Source organism: Hemitrygon akajei, chromosome 14, assembly GCF_048418815.1.
Source record: "Hemitrygon akajei chromosome 14, sHemAka1.3, whole genome shotgun sequence".
NCBI classification, from domain to species: Eukaryota; Metazoa; Chordata; class Chondrichthyes; order Myliobatiformes; family Dasyatidae; genus Hemitrygon; species Hemitrygon akajei.
In genome coordinates this window covers 109,094,483-109,107,485 of record NC_133137.1, presented here as the reverse complement: position 1 = coordinate 109,107,485, position 13,003 = coordinate 109,094,483, and the positions used below count along the sequence as shown (strand labels likewise).

The 13,003-nt window shown below is 45.2% G+C and overlaps 1 protein-coding gene across 1 annotated transcript; it reads left to right on the top strand.

Moving 5' to 3' along the window:
- The first annotated feature begins 4,399 nt into the window (after positions 1–4,399).
- LOC140738907 (uncharacterized) lies at positions 4,400–11,411 on the top strand. The gene is made up of 2 exons (XM_073066922.1): positions 4,400–4,452; positions 8,057–11,411. The coding sequence occupies exon 2, from the start codon at positions 8,415–8,417 to the stop codon at positions 9,684–9,686; it is 1,272 nt and encodes a 423-aa protein (XP_072923023.1). The 5' UTR covers positions 4,400–4,452; positions 8,057–8,414; the 3' UTR covers positions 9,687–11,411.
- The last annotated feature ends 1,592 nt before the right edge of the window (positions 11,412–13,003 follow it).

Sequence of the window (13,003 nt, the reverse complement as noted above, 5' to 3'; positions counted from 1 at the left end):
TGGAGTAAAGGAATTGCTCAAGGAATATAAAGAATGTAAAAGGAATCTTAAGAAAGAGATTAGAAAAGCTAAAAGAAGATACGAGTTTGGTTTGGCAAATAAGGTGGAAGTACATCCGAAAGGTTTCTACAGTTATATTAAAAGCAAGAAGATAGTGAGGGATAAAATTGGTCCCTTAGAGAATCAGGGTGGTCAGCTATGTGTGGAGCCGAGGGAGATGGGAGAGATTTTGAACGATTTCTTCTCTTCGGTATTCACTAAGGAGAAGGATATTGAATTGAGTAAGGTGTGGGAAACAAGTAAGGAAGTTATGGAACCTATGACAATTAAAGAGGTGGAAGTACTGGCGCTTTTAAGAAATTTAAAAGTGGATAAATCTCCGGATCCTGACAGGATATTCCCCAGGACCTTGAGGGAAGTTTGTGTAGAGATAGCAGGAGCTCTGACGGAGATCTTTCAGATGTCATTAGAAACGGGGATTGTGCCGGAGGATTGGCGTATTGCTCATGTGGTTCCATTGTTTAAAAAGGGTTCTAGAAGTAAGCCTAACAATTATAGACCTGTCAGTTTGACATCAGTGGTGGGTAAATTAATGGAAAGTATTCTTAGAGATAGTATTTATAATTATCTGGATAGACAGAATCTGATTAGGAGTAGCCAGCATGGATTTGTGCGGGGAAGGTCATGTTTGACAAACCTTATTGAATTTTTTGAAGAAGTTACGAGGAATGTTGACGAGGGTAAGGCAGTGGATGTAGTCTATATGGACTTCAGCAAGGCCTTTGACAAAGTTCCACATGGAAGGTTAGTTAAGAAGGTTCAGTTGTTAGGTATTAATGCTGGAGTAATAAAATGGATTCAACAGTGGCTAGATGGGAGATGCCAGAGAGTAGTGGTGGATAATTGTTTATCAGGATGGATGCCGGTGACTAGCGGGGTGCCTTAGGGATCTGTTTTGGGCCCAATGTTGTTTGTAATATACATAAATGATCTGGATGATGGGGTGGTAAATTGGATTAGTAAGTATGCCAATGATACTAAGGTAGGAGGTGTTGTGGATAATGAGGTGGGTTTTCAAAGCTTGCAGGGAGATTTATGCCGGTTAGAAGAATGGGCTGAACGTTGGCAGATGGAGTTTAATGCTGAGAAGTGTGAGGTTCTACATTTTGGCAGGAATAATCCAAATAGAACATACAGGGTAAATGGTAGGACATTGAGGAATGCAGTGGAACAGAGAGATCTAGGAATAACAGTGCATAGTTCCCTGAAGGTGGAGTCTCATGTAGATAGGGTGGTGAAGAAGGCTTTTGGAACGCTGACCTTTATAAATCAGAGCATTGAGTACAGAAGTTGGGATGTAATGTTAAAATTGTTCAAGGCATTGGTAAGGCCAAATTTGGAATATTGTGTACAGTTCTGGTCACCGAATTATAGGAAAGATATCAATAAATTAGAGAGAGTGCAGAGACGATTTACTAGGATGTTACCTGGGTTTCAGCACTTAAGTTACAGAGAAAGGTTGAACAAGTTAGGTCTCTATTCATTGGAGCGTAGAAGGTTGAGGGGGGATTTGATCGAGATATTTAAAATTTTGAGAGGGATAGATAGAGTTGACGTGATTAGGCTGTTTCCATTGAGAGTAGGGGAGATTCAAACGAGAGGACATGATTTGAGAGTTGGGGGCAAAAGTTTAAGGTAAACATGAGGGGGTATTCCTTTACTCAGAGAGTGATAGCTGTGTGGAATGAGCTTCCTGTAGAAGTAGTAGAGGCCAGTTCAGTTGTGTCATTTAAGGTAAAATTGGATAGGTATATGGACAGAAAAGGAGTGGAGGGTTATGGGCTGAGTGTGGGTAGGTGGGACTAGGTGAGATTAAGAGTTCGGCACGGACTAGGAGGGCCGAGATGGCCTGTTTCCGTGCTGTGATTGTTATATGGAAATATTCAGGAAACTAGGTACTCTTAGACCTTTAGAAAATTACAAGAGTGCCTGGAAGCAGCTCAAGAATGAAATTAGGAGAGCTAGAAGGGGCTATGAGAAAGCCTTGGTGTGCAGGATTAAGGAAAACCCCAAGACATTATATAAGTACGTGAAGAGCAAGAGGATGAGCCATGTGAGAATTGAACCGATCAGGTGCGATAGTAGAAATGTGTGTGTGTGTGTGTGTGTGTGTGTGTGTGTGTGTGTGTGTGTGTGTGTGTGTGTGTGTGTGTGTGTGTGTGTGTGTGTGTGTGTGTGTGTGTGTGTGTGTGTGTGTGTGTGTGTGTGTGTGTGTGTGTGGAGCTGGAGGAACTGGTGAAGGTACTTAATGAATACTTTGCTTCAGTATTCACCAGTGAAAAGGACCTTGGCAAGTGTGGGGATCATTTACAGTGGACTGAAATGCTTGAGTGTTTAGACATTAAGGATGAGGATGTGTTGGAGCTTTCGAAAGATATTAAGTTAGATAAGTCACTGGGACCGGAAATGATATACCCCAGGCTACTGTGGGATTAAGGGAGGAGATTACTGAGCCTCTGGCGATGATCTTTGCATCATCAATGGGGATGGGAGGGGTACCAGAGGATGGAAGGTTGCAAATGTTGTTCCCCATTTAATAAAGGGAGTAGAGACAACCCCAGAAACTATAGACCAATGAGTCTTTCTTCAGTAAACACAAAATACTCTGCAGATGCTGGGGTCAAAGCAACACGCATAACATGAGACGAAGGGTCTCGGCCCAAAACGTAAACTGTTCGTTTCCATGGATGCTGCCTAACCTGTTGAGTTCCTCCACTGTGTTGTGCATGAGTCTTTCTTCAGTGATGGGCAAGTTGTTGGAGAAGGTCCTGAGAGGCAGGATTTATGAGTATTTGCAGAGACATAATCTGATTCGGAATAGTCAGCATGGCTTTGTCGAGGGCAGGCTATGCCTTACGAGCCTGATTGAATATTTTGAGGATGTAATAAGACACATTAATGAAGGTAGAGCAATGGATGTAGTGTATACGGATTTCAGTAAGGCATTTGATAAGCTTTCCCATGCAAGGCTCCTTCATAAAGTAAGGAAGCATGGGATCCAAGGAGACCTTGCTTTGTGGATCCAGAATTTGCTTGTCCGCAGAAGACAAAGGGTGATTGTAGATGGTTTGTATTCTGCATGGAGGATGGTGATCAATGGTGTTCTGGGATCCTTCCTCTTTGTGAATTTTATAAATGACCTGGATGAGGAAGTTGAAGGGTGGGTTAGTAAGTTTGCTGATGACACAAAAGTTGGAGGTGTTGTGGATAGTCTGGAGGGTTGTCAAAGGTTACAGCGTAACATTTATAGGATGCAGAACTGGGCTGAGAAGTGGCAGATGGAGTTCAACCGAGATAAGTGTGAAGTGGTTCATTTCAGTATGTCAAATTTTAAGCAAAATATAGTATCAACGGTAAGACTCTTGGCAGTGTGGAGGATAAGTAAGATCTTGGAGTCCGTGTCCATAGGACACTCAAAGCTGCTGTGCAAGTTGACAGTGTTATTAAGAAGGCATATGGTGTGTTGGCCTTCATCAACCATGGGACTGAGTTTAAAAACCAGAAAGTAATGTTACAGCTATATAAGACCTTAGTTAGACTCCACATGGGGTACTGTGTTCAGTTCTGGTCACCTCACTGCAGGAAGGATTTGGATACTAAAGAGAGAGTGCAAAGGACATTTACAAGGATGTTGCCTGGATTGGAGAGCATACCTTATGAGAATAAGTTGAGTGAACTTGGCCTTTTCTCCTTGGAGCAAAGGAAGATGAGAGGTGACCTAACAGAGGTGTATAGGATGATGAGAGGCATTGATTGTGTGGATAGCCAGAGGCTTTTTCCCAGGGTTGAAATAGCTAACAGGAGGGGCGTAGTTTTAAGGTACTTGGAAGCAAGTACAAGGGGGATGTCAAAGAAAAGTTTTTCATACAGAGTGGAGGGTGTGTGGAATGCAGTGCCAGCAAAGGTGGTAGAGGCAGATGCAATAGGGTCTTTTAAGAAACTCTTAGATAGGTACATGAGCTTAGGGAAATAGAGGGCTATGCGATAGGGAAATTCTAGGCAGTTTCTAGAATAGGTTACATGGTCGGAACAACATTGTGGGCCGAAGGGCCTGCAATGCCCTGTAGGTTTCTATGTTTCCTTTTTCCATGTTATGGGACTGAAGTTTAATATTGTGGATCTAAAACAGATAAAGGAATTAAAGACCCGAAAAAATATTTATTGTCCTGCGTGTGTATTTTCCCAGACTGCAAAAACTGTTTTATTGGCACGTGGCGTGGAAGAGGTACTTAGATATTCCTACAATGGCACCCTGATTACCCAGAAACCTTCGCGCAATAGAATTCGCCGTTAGTGACCCTGTGATCAAATGCGCAGGCGTAAGGGTCACAGACAATTCCGGAAATCGCGCGTGCGCTCAGTGGACGAAATATTCTGGAGGATTGGCAGCAGGTAGGATTGGGGCACTGGGCAGGGCTTTTAATAGCATAGGGTCTGAGAGACAATTGTGGTGAGCTCCGGACACACTGTGGTCCCGCACAGGTCCGGTTTTTTGCCCCTCCATCAGCCCCACGATCCGTTCTCTGGGGCCCCGAGGGGCTTTCGGCTGATGAGCGAAGGCGGCGGAAAATGGGAGCGGATGGATCTCTAGGACGAAAATTATCTTAAAATTGCTCATCTGTTCTTTCCTGGTTCAGCTCAGTGTATTCGGATATATATTCACAAACAAAAGGGGACGACACACGTGTTTAAACCACAATAAAACACTTTATTAGAACTAGCGCAAATGCAATAGAAAGGTAGAAACAAATCTCTACAGCACTGAGACAGACAGACAGACATACTTTATTGATCCCGAGGGAAAGTGGGTTTCGTTACAGCCGCACCAACCAAGAATAGTGTAGAAATATAACAATATAAAACCATAAATAATTAAACAACACACACAAAATGCTGGTGGAACACAGCAGGCCAGGCAGCATCTATAAGGAGAAGCACTGTTGACATTTTGGGCTGAGGCCCTTGGTCAGGACTAACTGAAAGGAAAGATACTAAGAGATTTGAAAGTAGTGGGGGGAGAGGGAAATGCGAAATGATAGGAGAAGACCGGAGGGGGTGGGATGAAGCTAAGAGCTGGAAAGGTGATTGGCGAAAGTGATACAGAGCTGGAGAAGGGAAAGGATCATGGGATGGGAGGCCTTGTGAGAAAGAAAAGGGGAGGGGAGCACCAGAGGGAGATGGAGAACAGGCAGAGTGATGGGCAGAGAGAGAGAAAAAAACCAAACAACTAAATATGAAGGGGAGGAGAAGCATTAACGGAAGTTAGAGAAGTCAATGTGCATGCCATCAGGTTGAAGGCTACCCAGCTGGTATATAAGGTGTTGTTCCTCCAACCTGAGTGTGGCTTCATCGTGACAGTAGAGGAGGCCATGGATAGACATATCAGAATGGGAATGGGATGTGGAATTAAAATGTGTGGCCACTGGGAGATCCTGCTTTCTCTGGCGGACCGAGCGTAGGTGTTCAGCGAAACGGTCTCCCAGTCTGTGTCGGTTCTCACCAATATATAAAAGGCCACACCGGGAGCACCGGACGCAGTATACCACACCAGCCAACTCACAGGTGAAGTGTCGCCTCACCTGGAAGGACTGTCTGGGGCCCTGAATGGTGGCGAGGGAGGAAATGTAAGGGCAGGTGTAGCACTTGTTCCGCTTACAAGGATAAGTGCCAGGAGGGAGATCGGTGGGAATAATTAAATAATAATAAGTTAATCATGCCAAGTGGAAATAAGTCCAGGACCAGCCTATTGGCTCAGGGTGTCTGACACTCCGAGGGAGGAGTTGTAAAGTTTGATGGCCACAGGCAGGAATGACGTTCAGTGTTACATCTCGATGGAGTGAGTCTCTGGCTGAATGTACTCCTGTGCCTAACCAGTACATTATGGAGTGGATGGGAGTCATTGTCCAAGATGGAATGCAACTTGGACAGCATCCTCTTTTCAGACACCACCATCAGAGAGTCCAGTTCCACCCCCACAACATCACTGGCCTTACGAATGAGTTTGTTGATTCTATTGGTGTCTGCTACCCTCAGCCTGCTGCCCCAGCACACAACAGCAAACATGATAGCACTGGCCACCACAGACTCATAGAACATCTTCAGCATTGTCCGGCAGATGTTAAAGGACCTCAATCTCCTTAGGAAATAGAGACGGCTCTGACCCTTCTTGTAGACAGCCTCAGTGTTATTTGACCAGTCCAGTTTATTGTCAATTTGTATCCCCGGGTATTTGTAATCCTCCACCATGTCCACACTGACCCCTCAGTGTTGAAGTCTGAGGTGTAGATGGTGAAGAGAAAGGGAGACAGGACAGTCCCCTGTGGAGCCCCAGTGCTGCTGACCACTCTGTCTGACGCACAATGTTGCAAGCGCCGGTACTGTGGTCTGCCAGTCAGGTAATCAATAATCCATGACATCAGGGAAGTATCCACCTGCATCACTGTCAGCTTCTCACCCAGCAGAGCAGGGCGGATGGTTTTGAACGCACTGGAGAAGTAAAAAAACATGACCCTCACAGTGCTCGCCAGCTTGTGGGCGTAGACACAGTTCAGCAGGTAGACGATGGCATCCTCAACTCCTAGTCGGGGCTGATAGGCGAACTGGAGGGGGTCTAAGTGTGGCCTAACTTAGGCCGGAGCTGCTCTAGAACAAGTCTCTCCAGGGTCTTCATGATGTGGGAGGTCAATGCCACCGGTCTGTAGTCATTGGAGCCATTGGGGCGTGGCATCTTCGGTACAGGAATGAGGCAGGACGTAGTAGCAGTACAGAAGTCAAACTAATAGTTATCCTGTAAATGAGATGATCTGCGGAATGCTTCTACATAGCCTTTCCTCTCTTTCTCTGTATCTAACTCCAATTCGCATATTCTGACTCTTTGACGTACTGTTCCCTATCTTAGCACCAGTTACTATCAGTGACCTAGCCTAGGACAAAACTCTCTCCCCTTGCATCAAGGTGCCTTTTATACCCTTAAAAACCCCTCCCACAGGTACATTTCCATTTATTTAGAGTCACAGAAAAGTACAGCACTGAAACAGGCCATTCAGCCCACCTAGTCCACGCCAAAACATTTAGACTGCCTATTCCCCATCAACCTGCACCAGGACCATAGCCATCCATACCATGACCATCCATGTACCTACACAAACTTCTCTCGAACATTGAAATCAAGTTCGCATGCTGGTTCCCACTCTCGCAACCCTCTGAGAGAAGAAGTTTCCCCTCATGTTACCCTTAACCTTTTCAGCTTTCGCCTTTAACCTATGACATCTAGTTATAGTCCACTCAACCTCTGTGGAGTTTACCCTATTACCCCATCTATACCGCTCATAATATTGTGTACCTTGATCACATCTCAATCTTTTACATTCTACATTCTAAGGAATAAAGTCCTAACATTCAATTTTTCCTTGTATCTATGTCCTTCAGACCCGGGAACATTCTTGTAAATTTTCTCTGTACTCTTTAAACCTTATTTACATCTTTTGTGTAGGTAGGTGACCAAAACTGCAACAATATTCCAAATTAGGCTTCACCAATGTCTTAAACAACTTCAACATAGCATCCCATCTCCTGTACTCAGCACATTGATTTATGAAGGCCAATGTGCCAAAAGCTTTCTTTATGACTCTATCTACCTGTGTTACCACTTTCAATGAATTATGGACCTGATTTCCCAGATTCCACCACACTCCTCAGTGCCTTACTGTTCACTGTGTAAGACCTAACTTTATAGGGAACTGTGGATGATACTGATGGAGAGAGTCAAACTGAGTCAAGTCAAAGGTTAAAGACAGGCAGAAATGGGCAAATCTGATACAGACAGGAAGATTGTCAGAGAATTTGATGGTCGTTCCAGATGCCTGAACCATGTCCAGTTAGAAGATGAGAAGTTGTCCCTCCAACTTGTGCTGAACCTCACTGTAGCAGTGTGATGTCAGAGTTCAACATAGAGTGCCATCCTTCACCTATTGATGTTTTTTGTAATTTTTTTTAGGGATTGCAAATTTGTGAACAGGAATCTCAGACACAACAACACATCAGTTTTGCTGTGTCAACGCAGATATTTAAGGAGTGACCACATATTTCCTTTGTAACACCAAAATATTCATTGTTGATCGTAGCAGATGAAGTATCTCATTCCAGCTGGAAATGTGCTTTGTGCCTGAAATGAAGATTCCTGTTGTAACTAAATGAAATCCACTGGAACGGGAGTGCTGAGATCACACCAGATTTATTCACTGGGCAAGGGATTCACTACGTCTTACATTTGACTTTCTGAATTCCCAGAGAATTGATAGAGAACTGTGAGCCGGGATTCACTCACTCACCTACAGACACACCCTCGAGTTCACATGGAGGAGAGGCTGTTCACCTGTTCTGTGTGTAGGAAGGGGTTCACTCAGTCAGTTGACCTACTGGCTCACCAGCACATTCACACTGGTGAGACACTGTTTACCTGTTCAGATAGTGGGATGGGATTCACTCAGTCATCCGACATGCAGAGACACCAGCGCGTTCACACTGGAGAGAGGCCGTTCACCTGCTCTGAATGTGGGAAGGGATTTACTCAGTCATCTCATCTGAAGGTACACCAGCGCATTCACACTGGAGAGAGACCATTCACCTGTTCTGACTGTGGGAAGGGATTTACTCAGTCATCTCATCTGAAGGTACACCAACGCGATCATACTGGGGAGAAGCCGTTCACCTGCTCAGACTGTGGGAAGGGATTCACTCAGTCATCTCATGTGAAGGTACATCAGCGAGTTCACACTGGGGAGAAGCCGTTCACCTGTTCGGATTGTGGGAAGGGATTCACTCAGTCGGCTGATCTACTGGCACACCAACGCGTTCACACTGGTGAGAGACCGTTCACCTGCTCCGATTGCGGGAAGGGATTCACTCACTCTTCCAACCTACAGAGACACCAACGAGTTCACACTGAGGAGAGACCATTCACCTGTTCAGTGTGTGGGAAGGGGTTTACCCGCGCATCCAGTCTACAGACACACCAGTCAGTTCACACTGGGGAGAGGCCATTCACCTGCTCAGACTGTGGGAAGGGATTTACTCGGTCATCTTATCTGAAGGCACACCAGTCAGTTCACACTGGGGAGAGGCCATTCACCTGCTCAGACTGTGGGAAGGGATTCACTCGGTCATCTGATCTGAAGGTTCATCAGCGATTTCACACTGGTGAGAGGCCATTCACCTGCTCAGATTGTGAGAAAGGATTTACTCGATCATCTGACCTACTGGCACACCTGCGAGTTCACACTGGGGAGAGGCCGTTCACCTGTTCTGTGTGTGGGAAGGGATTCACTCAGTCATCTGATCTGAAAATACATCAGCGAGTTCACACTGAAGAGAGACCATTCACCTGCTCCAATTGTGGGAAAGGATTTACTCGGTCATATGACCTACTGGCACATCAGCGAGTTCACACCGGGGAGAGGCCATTCACCTGTTCTGTATGTGGGAAGGGATTCACTCGGTCATCCGGCCTACAGACACACCAGTCCGTTCACAGTGGGGAGAAACCGTTCACCTGCTCAGTCTGTGGGGAAGGATTTACCCAGTTATCTCATCTGAAGGTACACCAGAGAGTTCACACTGGGGATTGAACATTCACCTGCACAGACTGAGGGAAGGGTTGCACTCGGTCTTCTCAACTGATGGTTCGTCAATGAGGAGAGGCCATTCACCTACTCAGCATGAAGAATGGGATTTACTTGGTCATCTGACCTACAGACACACCAGTCAATTCACAGTAGGGAGAGGCCATTCACCTGCTCGGACTATGGGGAGGGATTCATTCAGTCATCTCATGTGAAGGTACATCAGCAAGTTCGCACTGGGGAGAAGTTGTTCATCTGCTCAGATTGTACGGAGGTATTCACTCAAGTCATCTCATCTGTAAGTACATCAGCGAGTTCGCACTGGGATGAGGCCATTCACCTGCTCAGACTTCGGGAAGGAATTCACTTAATCCACTGACCTATTGACACACAGTGAGTTCGCACTGTGGAAAGACCATCTTGCTGTTCTGATTGTGGGAAGGGACTCACTTTGTCATCTCAATTGAAGGCACATCAGTGATTTCACTAGGCATTTACCTGCTCTGAATGTGGGAGGGGATTTACTCAGTCATCCAAGCTTGTGCACAAGCCTCTAATAACTGTACAATATATAATTCTGGAGATTTCTTTGAACTGCATTAATTAAGTGCATTCTCATTGGTTAATTTTTGCTGCAGTGTTGGCTAAGTACTTTCTAATTATTATTTATAGAACTGAATGGATTTTTTAAATCTTTGGGTATAGAAATAGTTGTTTTATGTTAGGTGCCGTCTTTAGTTTCTCTCTCTTCAAGTTGTAGACCCCTGTCACTGTTCTGTTCCTGTTTGATCAACTTTGAATAAAATGATCATGAAGCAACGAGTTTTATGCCTCATTCTTGACTTCTAAAAGAACCTCAGATTTAAACACCAAAATCCCTCAATTTTGATAAGATTATTGAAATATACCATCGATGTTGAAGCTAATGAAACATGGCTCGTAGAAGATATTATGAAAGTCTGCGATAAGACCCAGGTAATAGCTTCTGTGGGTTCAATATAAGACTGGGTGGTCACTTGGATTGAATGTGTGAGCAAGTGAAAGAGTTTGCTAGATGAATAAGGTTAGGGTTTAATGTCACATCTCCCCCCTCTCCCAGTTTCATCTACCATCTTGTATGTCTTCCTTACCTTGACTCTAGCCCTAACTCTACAGAAGTGGAATAAATTACAAAAACAGCATGATAGAGACAGTAAAAAAAATGTCTAAAATGCAAATCTTTGCTTCAACTGAACGAGTGAAAGAACAAGACAATAATTCAGTCGAAGTCACACATACAAGATGTTGGAGGAACTTGTGTTTGTGTGTGTTATTTGGCATTTCTAACACTTGCAGAATTTCTTGTGTTTTTAATTTACTCAATGTACTTTGCTCAGAGCTCAGAAGCAAACAAACAATGTCAGAAAATGCAGGGGTGACTTCCAGTGGGCAGTTCTGCTGGTGACGCTGCTGGGTCACGACTGCTGGTGTTCCACCCACAGAAGCACCTACATCTCAAGCTCCACTTTCTAACAGTCTCCCTATTCAGCGCCACCATGCCAACTCTGGAGAATTACATCAAACAGTCATGGAGACAGCAACACCATCCTAATTCCTGAGAATTATAAACATGAGAAAATCTGCAGATGCTGCAAATCCAAAGCAACACAAACAAAATGCTGGAGGAATGCAGCAGGCCAGGCAGCATCTATGGAAAAGAATAAATAGTTAACATTTTGGGCTGAGACCCTTCATCAGGACTGGAAAGAAAGAGAAGTCAGAGTTAAGGGGAGGGGAGGAAGAAGTACAAGGTGGTAGGTGAAACTGGGAGGGGTGATGTGAAAGAGCTGGGAAGTTGATTGGTGAAAGAAATAAAGGGATGGAGGAGGGAGAATAGATCAGCAATGGTGAAATGGCAGAGTAGACTCAATGGGCAAAATGGCTTAATTCTGCTCTTCTACCTTATGGTCTTGTGGAATGGGAATAGTGAAGGAGAGGGGGACAATTACTGGAAGTTCAAGAAATTGATATTCATGCCATCAGGTTGACAGTAACCCAGACAGAATATAAGTTGCTCCTTTAATCTGAGTGTGCAGCCCTCATTGCAGCAGTAAAAGAAGCCATGGAATGACATGTTGTAATGGGAATGATAAGTAGTATAGAAATGGGTGATCACTGAGAGATCCAGCTTTTCAAGGTGGATCGAGTGGAGGTGCTTGATGAAGTGGTCTCCCTATTCACATCGGGCCTCACTGATATACAGGAGGCAACACCGGAAGCTCTGGATACAGTAGGTGACCCCAACAGACTCGCAAGCCAAGTGTTGCCTCAACTGGAAGGACTGTTTGCAGCCCTGGATGATAGTGAGGAAGGAGGTATAAGGATACGTGCTCCATTTGCAGTATGTGGGAAGTGAGGGAGAGCACAATTGTCCTGTAAAAGGTGCATCCAGCTGCAGCTCCTGACAAACCATGTAAGGGAGCTGGAGCTGGAGCTGGATGAACTTCGGATCATTTGGGAGACGGAGGCAGAAATAAACAGGAGTTACAGGGAGAAAGTCACCGCTAAGAGTCAGGAGACAGGTAGCTGGGTGACTGTCAGGAGGGGGATGAGGATTAGACAGAATGAGCAGAGCACCCCTGTGGCCGTTCCCATCAATAATAAGTATACCATTTTGGATACTGTTGGTGGGGATGACCTACCAGGCACAAGTTGCAGTGGTTCTGGCACTGAGACTGGACCCTCAGCTCAGAAGGGAAGGAGGGAAAAGAGGAGAGCAGTAGTGATAGGGGATTCAATAGTTAGGGGGACAGATAGGAGGATCTGTGGAAGAGATCGAGAATCCCGGATGGTCTGTTGCCTCCCTGGTCCCAGGGTCCGCGATATCTCAGATTGAGTTCTCAGTATTCTTAAGAGGGAGGGTAAGCAGCCGGATGTCATGGTCCATGTAGGGACCAATGACATGCGTAGGAAGAGTGAGGAGGTCCTGAAAGGTGAGTTTAGGGTGTTAGGCACCAAGTTAAAGGACAGGACCTCCAGGATAGCAATCTCAGGATTGCTACCAGTGCCACGTGCAGGCGGGTTTAGAAATAGTAAGGTAGCATAGATCAACATGTGGCTGAAGACATGGTGCAGGAGGGAGGGCTTCAGATTTATAGATAATTGGGCAGTTTTCCAGGGAAGGTGGGACCTGTTCCGGTGGGATGATTTACATCTGAACTGGAGGGGGACAAATATTCTTGCAGGTAGGTTTGCTAGAGAGGCTCTAGTGGATTTAAACTAGGTACTGGGGGGGAGGGGAACCAGAGTGTAGGAACAGATGTTGGGGAGAAGGAAGAAAAAGA

Coding starts and splice junctions, on each gene's coding strand:
- LOC140738907 (XM_073066922.1), top strand. CDS start 8,415: ATGGAGGAGAGGCTGTTCACCTGTTCTGTGTGTAGGAAGGGGTTCACT.